Here is a 12,507-nt window from a genome sequence, read left to right as displayed (position 1 = left end):
AATCGCTTGGTGGAAATTCCAACTTGGAATCATTTTAGGACAAGGATTGTCTATCTTCCCACTTCCGGTGCCCTTCCGTGTCCTCCTGTTTGTGTGGTTACAGTTAAGCCACGTCAACATTTTATATTACTATTCATTTTTGTCTTATTAGCTCTATAAAAAAACAATATAAAATGTTGACGTGGCTTAACCGTGACCATACAAAACAAGATGGCACAAGAGGGCACAGGAAGTGGGAGGGCAGACAATCCTTGTCCATCATTTTAGTTTGGACCTGACACTGATGAACAAGGGGGTGGATTGTCTACCCTCCCATTTCCATACTCTCCCCATGCCCTCCTGTTTGTGTAGTCACGGTTAAGCCACGTCAACATTTTATATTCCTATTACTTTTTGTTTTATTATTTTTATAAAAAAATTAATATAAAATATTGACGTGGCTTAACCGTAATCACACATCACATGAAAGCATGAGGAGAGTATGGAAATGAAAAGGCAGACAATCCACCTCCCATGAATAATTTGGGGGGCTTCTGTTGCTACCACTTGCATGGCAAATTTTCAAAGCTTTGGTAACTATAACAATTTATTTCAGTGATATTCCGCTGGCCAGCTCCTATGGAAGATTTCATTGCTAATTGAGGTGATCTTAAACTTCTCTTAAAAGTTAAAACAGTGTAATAATTTACAACCAAATTTGTAAAATTCAAGAATTTTTTTTTTTTTTGTTCGCTCTCTAATTAATTAGTACTTATTTATGCTGGTAGGAGAAATAATTGGCTGTTGATCATAAAAATTTGTCAATAGAAGAGGAATATAATTAAAAAGAAGTCGATGATAGGAAACAGAGAGAAAATGACCAATTTCTAGAACATTATTAATTACGATTAAATTATTTACCATATACATCCCACTAGATTTTATTTTTGTCCCGAATATACATCCCACTAGATAACCCAAAGACAAAATAGCCTGATTTAATTACAAATTATTGAGAACGGTCAGTAATTGCCACCACCACCTCAAAATAATAAACTAAATGTTCTCGAGACTCATATCGAAATACTATTAGGCACACCACGACATGTAATCCCAGGGTCGGAACTTGGTACAAGCAACTCATAAGGCAAAACTCCTGCTCCACACCTGTGTTTAAGATTTGGATCACTATTCCTCCTATCAATCTCCTTCTCAATCTCTCTAATCTCTGCAGAAAACTTGTAAAATGCCTCCACCACATCAGCATCCCCTGACCAAGTAGACGGTTGCTGCCTCTCCCCGAGGTACTCCTCATCCGGCGAATGTGTCGATAATGTGTCCACCACAGCCATGTATTTTGTGGCTTCCAGGACGCTTGGCAAAGCTGAGAGAAAGAACTTTTGTGGGTCTGATACGAAATTTGCGTATTCTGGGTCACCCTCTTCCGGGATCAATCTTCTCATCAGGGGTGGCCTGTTGGGGACATAACCTCCATAAGGGTACTGTGCAAAATTAAGTGCAGCATGTTGAGCTGATGCTAGCCAGATCAATGTGCTGAGGATTGAGACTAGGTCATCTGCTGTGGACAGTAAAGGCCACCAGGTTTCATGGCGGAGATCAGCGTGACCTACATTGATGGATTCCCAGTACCAGGCTTGCAGCTCTCTGTCTTTTCGGATTACACTTGAATCAGGGTAGTAGTGGTGCACGTAGGTTCGAACCCAGCTCTCGATTGCACCCCAGATGAGTAATCCATCACTGCCATATGGGTAGTCTTCCATTACAAGTTTCACACCATGGGGTTGTGTTGGATCAGGCACTGCCATGCCCCTACATTACAAAATAATATACCAAATAAATTAGACGAAGAACATAAAAATATATAGTATATGTAGGTAGCGTACGCTAACCAGACTTATATTGTCAAGCTGTAAATTTGAACCATACATTCAGGAAAATAGTAAACCTAATGGAAACGCATGCAACATGCTATATCTTTAGTCACCTACCTTTGTACAAGATCTGCCGGAAGGCTTTGATGGTCAAAGCGCCAGGTTTTGTACGCTGAAGCACTGATTTCCATGGCATACCGACCTGGAGTGAAGCATGACTCGACGACACCATCAGCGCTGATCAAGCTCTGGCGAGCCAGTGCATTGATCTCTAGTGTGTATCTCATGTGAGGATCCAAAAGCTTGTAAATCGGGTGCATTGCGCTCAACTGTCTATGTGCTGCCAAGATAAACGGCTCTAGGGTCGCATGGGTACGTAGCCTGAAACCAACGCAACAAATTTTTAGCACAAACAACATTTGCAACAAAATTATATATAATTATAAAATAAGTAACTCTAAGTCGGTCACATAAATTGGTATGAATAATTTTGATAATATATAATCAAGTATCACATAATAATATAAGCCAATATGACAAAAGAGAGAATTTATGTACCAATGGTGTATGAGTTGGTGGACGCCGGCATCATTCGCGCTGACATGCGCCTTAGCAAGCATCCACATCCAGTTGGTGGTGGCGTCGACAGCAGGAGTCAAAACACGCTTTGATCTTGAACTTGGTCCTGTATTGGGGAGGGTAAGCTCAATTGCGATGGGCTTCAGAGCTCCAGTAGGTGTCAAGAAATAAATGGTACGAGTTGCATATGCTTTTCTCCCATCCAGAGCATTAATCCGATCAAGAAATGGAAGGTATACGTCATGGTAATCCACTATGTACAACTTGTTCTCATCCAATGCCTGCAAAATTAAACAATACAAAAAACAAAAATGAGCAACAACATTACAAAATATGGTTCATGAAGGAGGTGTAAGGTCCCATAAAAATTGGAAAAAGTTATTCCAACTCCTAGTATGCCATATTTAAACTACCAGCACTACAGATTGACGATCAGAATGTCAATAACAGCTTCCTTAAGAAAAAATATCGGAAGTATTAAAAAAAAAAAAAAAGAGATAATGAGCAGTACCTGTTGAACAGTCATGCCATAGAGATTCGGTAAGATGTGTTCTTCTTTAAGAGCAGACTCTAATGGCCCATAAACCTCAGGATCAAGTTTGCTTTCCGGTGGAAAAACCTTAAGCCTCTGAATGCTTAATGGATTAACCCCTGCAACTGCTTGGCGGCCAAATTCGTCATCTCGCAACCAAACCAACCTGTCCTCTGCACATGAAATAATATCTAAGTTAATCAAAAGATTAATCATGGCTTCTGAGTCATTAATTAGTTATTTAGGGTTTATTATTTTCCCACACAATGACTGCGCAATCATATTTTTATAAACTCAGTGGACACATTGAGGGGTTTATATTGATTAAGAGCATGTTTGTAAGTGAAACTCACTGCTTAGGATCTTGGGGGTGTCATATTTGAGAACGCCCTGGTTATAGTCCTGGAATTTGCTAACCATACTTGGCAACGGAAGCTTCTTTAGGAATTCATCCTTCAAACCCAATTTGAGGAGGACGCCTTCACTGTAGAGGCTGTCGATGTCAGCGTATCCCCGGAAGTCTTTGTCAGCCTTGAAGCTGGACATAAGGGTGGGGATCAAGTTGTGAAGAACACCCTTGAGCCTTCCAAATGAAAATGTGTCCATTTTTGACTCTTCAAATTGTTCATCTCTTGGCACATACATTGGTAGTGGCTTCTCAACCCTGCTCTCCGCTTGCATGTCTGTGGTACAAACAAAGCAAACAGACAATTCAAATTTAAGTTATCAAGATAGCAGTTTGGTAACATAATGTGACAGACAGTCTAACGAGTGAACATTTCATACCAGTATCTGTAGGGAGGCGACCGGTGCGACATCTTCTAGGGTAAGGGATTTTTTTACCGCCAAGTGTAGGCCTAGCAAAGTCGATTCCCTTATCAGGATTTCCCAAATCATTATACAAAGCATAGTCATAGATCCTATCTGATAATTTTCTAACTCCACTGCCTTCACCCCTCAGATTCTTCAACTCCCTCTGTCTCAGTTCCTTAAGCCCCTCAGGGGTCTGGTCTGGTAAATATGGCTGCTCAAAATTAAATAAAAGTCGATAATTATTTAATGCATTTAAACATGCTGCCAAAAATAAAAATTCTGTAATAAATTAAGTAATATAGAACAAAAAGACTGGAATGATGATAGTTGGTAATGGAAACGGATCCCTTCCACCAAATCCTTCCCATCAATTAATTGAAACCCTTGAAATTTAATTTAACAGCTAAATTTCTTATAACTTTTAAAACGGACCTCTGTTTTTAGCCGTTGGATCAAATTTCAAGGGTCCGGATTAGTTGATGGAAAGGATTCAATGGAAGGGATCCTGCGAGGATCCCTTTCCGTTGGTAATGCTCTGTGGGGGCTAGTGTTCCGGTCACAATAAAAAAATTTTACATCAAGAGATTTTTCAATATGACCATAACACAGGATGATATATTGGTGAGATATATGTGACAAAAAATTAATAATTTAAAATTAAACTTTCTACCATTTATATAAATTGGTGATATATGAAAATTTTCTACCATCAAAAAACAAAAAATAAAATAAGAATATTAATAATATCTGTAAATGCTACAGGCTGCTTGCCATGAAGGTACGAACTGAACCATTCAACTTCTCTGACGTAAATATACCCACATAAATTATTAGTCACTTGCAGATGTATTCAAAGCCTTAAATAAAAAATTAGGTTTGACTTTCCAACCTAGGCCAAGCAAAATCGATGGGAAATGGAAAAATGGAATCTACCTTGTTGCAGAAGACTATTCTTTTCCCAGGGTGATCTTTCTTAGATTGAATCCAGGAATTTACAGGAAAATGCAGTGGACCGCAGGCAAAACCTTCAAGGGTTATGGTCTCCAGAAAGAACTCGTTTTGGTGCTTGTTTGTAACTGTGATTGCTCCTGGGACGCCAAAATTTGAGTCCACCATAAACTCAGCTGTGTAATTCACCCTCTCTGCCTTTAGATTTGATTTTTTAGACCAATCTTTTACCACACCTTGACTGCTTTTCTTGGGAGCCTTCGTTCCTACAAAAATTTAGGGAAAAAAAAAACCAAAAATGAGGAAATAAAAATCTTAGTACAATTTTAAATAGTGTACTTAAAGAAATTAACTTTCATATTTCTAAGTGATTTCCACACACTCACACACCCTTGTTTATATTTAGTGTTCAAATTGAATAAACAAAAAAAAAATCAAATGACAGAGATAAAGTTGCTTACTTGGGTCCAATTCTGTACTGATAAGCTCCAAAACAACATTTCTACCAATTTGGTCAGCGAGGGAATCCCAGTGTTTGGAAATGGCCTCCTTAAAATCCTCCTTGTTCTTATTCCTCACAGTCACAACAGCTCTCACCTTGAACTTCACAGGCTTCTCAGCAGAAAAAACAGGCACAATCTTCACCAAATCTTCACTGATGGCCGCCAAAGGACCCCTCTGTGACCTCCTTAAATGCACCGCCGTCCTCTGTGAAGGCACCAAACTTGGTCTTGCCAAAAACAACTTAGAAGATGATGAAAAAAACTCAGATTTTTCAATCAGAGAACTGCCCATGATTTGTTTAGTCAGTGCCATCTTCTTCTTCTTCCTTAATTCTCTGCAAACTTAAATTTGTTCGAGAAAGTTTGAATCTTTTTTTTCCTTGCTTTGTGCAGAGAAAAAAAAAAGAAAGGTAGCTGCAGAAGAAGGGAGATGATTTATTTGTCAATGGAATACGCAGAATATGATGAGTTGGTGCTTCTGCTTTAGTGTATATATATAAAGAGAAAATGATCATGCGAGAGAAAAGTTCGATCACACCGTCCACACGTTTATTTTAAAATATGTGCTTGTGAAAAACACTTGGGCATTTTCCCTTACTTTTTAATGTTGGCTTCGTTTTTTGTATTTTTGTTTTTGGGAAACATTTTTCTGGGGACGAATTCAAAGAGAGAGAAAGAGAGACTAAACGGGTCCGAGTCAAAAACGAGTTTCAGGTTTCCGAGTAAAAACGCGGTGCGGTAACGTGGGGAAGCCAACGAGAAACTAAGATATGTTGGTTGCAAAGGACGAGTGTCTCCTTGTCTTCTGTAGAAATGGCAACTGCGTCCGTGTGTGCTGAAAAGTTTCATGAGTGTGAAGTTGATTCTTGGAGAAGGGGATTAGCAAATGGTCCATGGTTGATTTGATAAAATATGAAGTCTTTGAAAATCGTATTATAAACTAAAGTTTCATTTTTCTCTTTGATCATGTTTGGTTCTTATTTAATATATCCACTTTTTGTTACAAAATAAGAATTGCAATACTAAATCTTTAGGCTATTCATAGTTTCATGTTAATTATTTTACCCATTACCGCTATTGATCACTAATTAACTTTGATAACTTTTGACATTTCTTCACGAGAAAAAGTTTTATTTTGTTTTATTATAGCATTTGATAACTTACAGTTTAAATGGTTAAAGCATTTACTTTTATATTCGAAGTCCTATTTTGGATTGTCTCTCTCAACATCTATTGTTTGAAAGAGGTAAGCTTTTTTTTTTTTTTTTTTTTTATTCTTTTTGTTCTTCATGATGTATCAAGAACCTAGTTTTTTTTGGTCAACTATCAAGAACCTATTATCTCATTGAATACGTACATATGTTTTGTGCTTGTTTCTGAAAGGCAAAAAACGTTTGAGACAAAAATTTGGAAATGCTTTTGACTCGTACAAACGTTTTTTTTTGAAAAAAAAAAAAAAAAACCTACTGTATGCTTATTCAAAAAGCATTTTCAATTTTTTTTCCATTGAAATTTCAATGTGTTTATAACATGAACACTAATAGAACAATCTCTTAGGAGCAAAAATATATGTTATGGATTAAAATATCATATAAACGTTAATTTATTGGACATAAGGTAAAATGATAAACTTCATGAATTGTATACATGCAATATGGTGGTGTTTGGTGGTGGTCAAAGTAGAGATCGCGATGATGCTCATTGGAATGACAGTGGTGGCGATGATGGTGTCAATGTTGGCGGTGGTGGAGCTGGAGGAGATGGTCATAATAAGGTTATGAGGCGACATGATGATGGAAGTTGATAATAATAGTCATTGCATTATGGTGGATGATGAAGTATACTAATAAAGAATTAAGAAAAATGAAATCTATCAAAATCTTAAAGGGAAGAGGTTGGATTTAATATAACAAAAACTTACAACAGAAGCACCAAGTCCATCAAAATTCATGGCTTTAAAAATCCTTTAAAGTAGATGAAATTTTGAACACCTAGACTTTTGCCAAACTCACAAAAAGTCACAATTAAATAACACAAGATTTTTGTGGATATTTTAGATCAAAAAATTCTTTATTTAACACAAGGTGACTTATTGACATCTTAGATCATCCTTAAAGGAAATGTCAAATTATAAGAGTCACATTACAATTGATGACTAATATAGCAATCTGAAACCTTATGTCAAATTTTGTATTTCTCCAGCCGAATTGACAAATGTTATTTTATTATTTAAATAGAGTTTTAAATGGTTTTAATTATTAAAAAAATGTTTAAAAAGTTGGAATGTTAGTGGAATGAGGGACCTACCATTAAAATGAATTAAAATAAATATGACATTGATGTCAAATTTGACTTCAAATTACAAAGCATTCAAATCCGGTGCAAATAACACTTTGGTTTGAGAGACTTTTGTGTCAAATATGCATAGTAGCATATTTGTCACATCCCGCCCCGGGGGGGGACCACTTCCTGGGCCCGCTCCACCACCGTAGCACGATATTGTCCCCTTTGGGCTTACCATTCCCTCACGGTTTTGTTTTTGGAAACTCACGAACAACTTCCCAGTGGGTCACCCATCATGGGATTGCTCTAGCCCCCTTCTCACTTAACTTCGGAGTTCCGATGGAACTCGAAGTCAGTGAGCTCCCAAAAGGCCTCGTGCTAGGTAAGGATAAGAATATACATATAAGGATCACTCCCCTGGGTGATGTGGGATGTTACAATCCACCCCACTTAGGGGCCCGACGTCCTCGTCGGCACACCACGGCTAGGGTTAGGCTCTGATACCATATTGTCACATCCCTCCCTGGGGGGGACCACTTCCCGAGCCCGCTCCATCACCGTAGCACGATATTGTCCACTTTGGGCTTACCATTCCCTTACGGTTTTGTTTTTGGGAACTCACGAGCAACTTCCCAGTGGGTCACCTATCATGGGATTACTCTAGCCCCCTTCTCACTTAACTTCGAAGTTCCGATGGAACTCGAAGCCAGTGAGCTCCCAAAAGGTCTCGTAGCTCCCAAAAGGCCTCGTGCTAGGTAGGGATGGGAATATACATATAAGGATCACTCCCCTGGGCGATGTGGGATGTTACAATCTACCCCACTTAGGGGCCCGACGTCTTCGTCGGCACACCACGGCCAGGGTTAGGCTCTGATATCATATTATCACATCCCCGCCCGAGGGGGACCACTTCCCGGGCCTGCTCCACCACCGTAGCACAATATTGTCCGCTTTGGGCTTACCATTCCCTCACGGTTTTGTTTTTGGGAACTCACGAGCAACTTCCCAGTGGGTCACCCATCATGGACTTGCTCCAGCCCCTTTTTCACTTAACTTTGAAGTTCCGATGGAACCCGAAGCCAGTGCTAGGTAGGGATGGGAATATACATATAAAGATCACTCCCCTGGACGATGTGGGATATTACAATATTACCTAGAATTGCTCTTAAAAATTTGTATTAAATACACTTGAATTTAATAGTAAAGTAAAGTCTATCAAATTTTATATACAATACGTCCATTTAATTTGCATGTATACATAGTGAAGAATAATACTATATTGTATTTAGTGGCTGAAAATTTTGGTACGAATATTAGTAAAGTAGTACAGAACCATAGACGACAATGACATGGAAACTTCATGTAAGCATACTGCAATGTATTCGATCAAAGCTGACCGAGTGGGATATGGACCACGTCCAACTCAACCCGAATCAACTTTTGGGTGGATCCAAGACATAATCTTGTATTTGACTAAAAAAAATGGTCTGAAAAATTCTGTGTGTTGATCTGTCCCCTTATATCTTAAACATAGTGATTCGCGTCAATCTGTTCGACTAACCATCTAGCTACCCAGAAACTGCAAGAGAATCAACATTAATTAATTTGGCCACGACCACATTGACCACCATGACATTTCCCAAGTGCAATATTAGAGCACTTGGTAACTCGTAATCAGATTTATTTATATGCGTATTAATTCCTGCTTCTGAAGACTTCAAATTGAGACTTCGGAGTTTGGCCACAGATTGTTCAAGTTAGATATACTACACATTTCAATAATTCATGCACGTAGGTTACTAGCAATCATTCATGCACGTGTTATAACTGTGTTTGCTATATATAGATGCTATATTTCAACCATTCATGCATGTAGGTCGTATGTGTTAACTACATTAGAAGAGGCATGAAACTATCGAAATTACAGAGAAAAAGATTTAGAAGGAAATCAAAGCTTGTATTCAGTGGCGGATTCAGAAAATAATATTATAGGGGTTAGTAAAAATAGCGCGCGCAAATTTTTTTTACCATAAATAGCATGCATATCGTCATTTCATCGAATCTTGGTAGGCCTGAAGTTATTTGGAAATGCATACTGCACACCTATTAATGCTTCATTTGCGAGGGTAACTAACATGTTTCAAGGGTGCTCCCATATGAATGCTTAACAAAGAAACACACTTATCTTGAACACACTAATAATGTTTGATATCATTGCATCCATTAATATGTTTGTCCAAAAATGATGATGTTGGATGGCATGTATGAAGTCAACTCTAATCTTCAAAAGGGTAGCACCCAAGGTATTTATGGACATTCACCGAAGTTCGGAAGGTCAACAACCAAAGTATCTATAGACGTTCATTGAAGTTCAGGAGGTCAACTGACCCCCATGCCCCTCAATGCATCCACCCCTGCTTGTATTTGATAGTTGAACAGATTACAGAAAATGAGAGAGAATTTACAATTTATACTAGCCTACAAAGTAACTAACTCGAACCTTCTAACAAACTCTTACTAGACCAATCTCCACCATACATCTATTAATAGTATGTTGATATCCACATGAGTGATATATTTACGATTGTCAATTATCTATACGTACATAAATGACTGTAGTCTGTTGATAAATTGTAAGCCTTAAAAAGTTGTGACCAGTATGTTGTATATTGTATATTGTATATTGTATATTCATGCGTCTTTCCGCTAGGAAAGCTGCCATACTTTGAAGTTTGCTTTTTGTTACCAAATCTATGTGCGCATGCAAAGTTCCAAACGTTAATTATACCTTTAAGGCTAGTTTGGTATGTCATATATAGAATCGGATAGTACTAATCGAATGTTGGGTGCCTAACGTTTTTAATACTACCCGGACTAATATCCGACCCCATCACTTTAATACTCTTCACACCCGACTAATTATCCTCCTCAAAATCGGTGTATTATTAGTCCGACTCTCTGCTTTGCCAAGTTCTCTCTCTCTCTCTCTCTCTCTCTCTCTCTCTTCTTCTCTCCGTCAGAGGAACGCCCCTTCCTCCATTCCTGAGATCCGTTACGACTTGCGAGGTCGATCCATGGCTTCCAAACAGATCTTGAAAGAGCTCAAAGATCTCCAGAAGGACCTCCGCATGGCTTCCAAACGGATCTGAAGGAGCTCAAAGATCTCCAGAAGGACCCCAAATCTCCAGAAGGTCAATCTATGTTCATTTTTCATCGTCCTCAGCATGTGTCGAAGTTCGATTTGAGAATTTTCCTTTTGGCGATATGGGTTGTTTGTAAAATGGTAGATTATGATATGGGTTGTTCAGATTTTGGGTGCTTGATTGGTTCTGTGTTTGGAGTTGTTGAAGTTACATTTTTAGGTGAAAATTTTTTGGGAAATTAGAAGAAAAGTTTGCGAATGCAGGTTAAAAAGTTTGTTTTCTCCCCTTTTCTTTTTCATTAATCATCATTTTTTTCTTAAAAATAATAATATATTTTCGAAGTTCTCTTATCGGTGCATTGCCAATCCAGTATAAATAATACGATATCAATCCGATATTGTACCAAACTGTTTATTGTTTACTAATTTAATCAGTACTATTTGATAGCTACTTATCATATTCAATTAAAATAATCAGTATAGTCCGAGCTGTCAAACGGGACTTCATTTAAAAAGTAACCCTCATTTGTATAGCTTTGGACAGGGACATTGTTGCCACTAAAAGTAGAGTGGGCCGGGTATCTAATTAGTGGATTTTGCATAGTTGCATATTGTAATGGAAAACCAGAAGTATTAGCAAATTTATAGCGTGCTGCAATTGTGACATTCTGTAAGTAAATTATTTCGGAAAGCTGGCTGCATACCTCACCTGCACGAACTTTCCTCTAGTGCTTCTCATAAGAGCAATCTGATGACTCATAATTCAAATCAACCTTATTTTGATAACAACTCATTTGCAAAGCAGTCAACAATAAATATTAATCAAAATCTCACTAGAATTTGATTGATCGAAATTGTAATTTCTATGAAAGCTTAGAAGGCTGTATTACTTTGAGTTTTAAGTTAAGGCTGCATGATTACTAGTTAATTGGTCAATTCTGTACAACCCTTATCTGTTGAATTATTGGAGACAGTTCAATAACGCAATCAGTACTTTAATTTGAGAAAGAAAATGAAGGTGGCATGTCATGCATTTGAGTGAAACTTTAGTTGAAAATAAAAGATTTAGGGAAAATTTAGAATTCTGAATAATCTCGTATAGTTCAGAATATTTGATTCTTCTTCATAATAAGGTATTTATAAGAATACAATGGAGCAATAATAGAAAATAAATAAAATCAAACCTTTGTTCACAAAACAAGGAAACTTAGACCAAATCAAATCATATCAAAACTCTAACTAAATCAAATCATATCAATCCCTAACTAAATCAAGTCTCTAAAACACTCAAAGGAGGATATGGGTGGGTTATGAGGGACTTTGCCGGATTGCAGCAAGCGGCAGGTGGGAACGATGGCAGAAGTTGCTGTGATTCGTGCGGCGTTAATTGTGTGTATTGAGATAGGTTGTGATAAAGTGGAGATTGAGTCTGAGTCTCAGGTGATAATTAGTATGCTTAATGGGGAGTATGTGGTAGATGCTACTTTAGAGTGTCTTATCCATGATATTGGTCATTTGGCGTCTCAATTAGGAAGTGTGAGGTTTATGTTTGTCAAGCGGAATGGAAATATCGTTGCTCATGCTGTAGCCTCGTATGTTGCCTCGCATGGAAGTGCTTTCCATTGGGATGCTCTTAGTCCCGAGTTTTTATTTGATATTCTTAATGAAGATGTAAACGTTTCTATTATAATTTAATAAAAGTTATACTTTGAAAAGAAAAAAAAAAAAAAAAAAAACAACTTTAACATTTTAGTCAAAGTACATTTTGACATGGTTCATATGTATAACTTATCTTAAATATTAAATGATCTCAGTTAATTACTGAGCGTGTTCATT

General features: G+C 37.6%; 1 protein-coding gene across 1 annotated transcript; it reads right to left on the bottom strand.

Moving 5' to 3' along the window:
* Positions 1–838: 838 nt before the first annotated feature.
* On the bottom strand, positions 839–5,810 carry LOC137740857 (linoleate 13S-lipoxygenase 3-1, chloroplastic-like). The gene is made up of 8 exons (XM_068480664.1): positions 5,205–5,810; positions 4,729–5,009; positions 3,769–4,006; positions 3,336–3,665; positions 2,962–3,155; positions 2,430–2,731; positions 1,989–2,252; positions 839–1,809 (listed from the first exon to the last, which is right to left on the bottom strand). The coding sequence occupies exons 1-8, from the start codon at positions 5,557–5,559 to the stop codon at positions 1,053–1,055; spliced, it is 2,721 nt and encodes a 906-aa protein (XP_068336765.1). The 5' UTR covers positions 5,560–5,810; the 3' UTR covers positions 839–1,052.
* Positions 5,811–12,507: the final 6,697 nt, after the last annotated feature.

The sequence above is a fragment of the Pyrus communis genome, chromosome 7, assembly GCF_963583255.1.
Source record: "Pyrus communis chromosome 7, drPyrComm1.1, whole genome shotgun sequence".
Lineage (NCBI taxonomy): Eukaryota > Viridiplantae > Streptophyta > Magnoliopsida > Rosales > Rosaceae > Pyrus > Pyrus communis.
The sequence above is the reverse complement of the archived record's forward strand: the minus strand, read 5'-3'. Positions and strand labels throughout refer to the sequence as shown.

Excerpts from the sequence above, each read along its gene's own strand:
- LOC137740857 (XM_068480664.1), bottom strand. The coding sequence starts at position 5,559 with ATGGCACTGACTAAACAAATCATGGGCAGTTCTCTGATTGAAAAATCT. Across the intron at positions 5,010-5,204 it reads CAGTACAGAATTGGACCCAA|GAACGAAGGCTCCCAAGAAA; the intron begins GTAAGCAACTTT and ends AAATTTTTGTAG. Across the intron at positions 2,253-2,429 it reads CACCAACTCATACACCATTG|GCTACGTACCCATGCGACCC; the intron begins GTACATAAATTC and ends CGTTGGTTTCAG.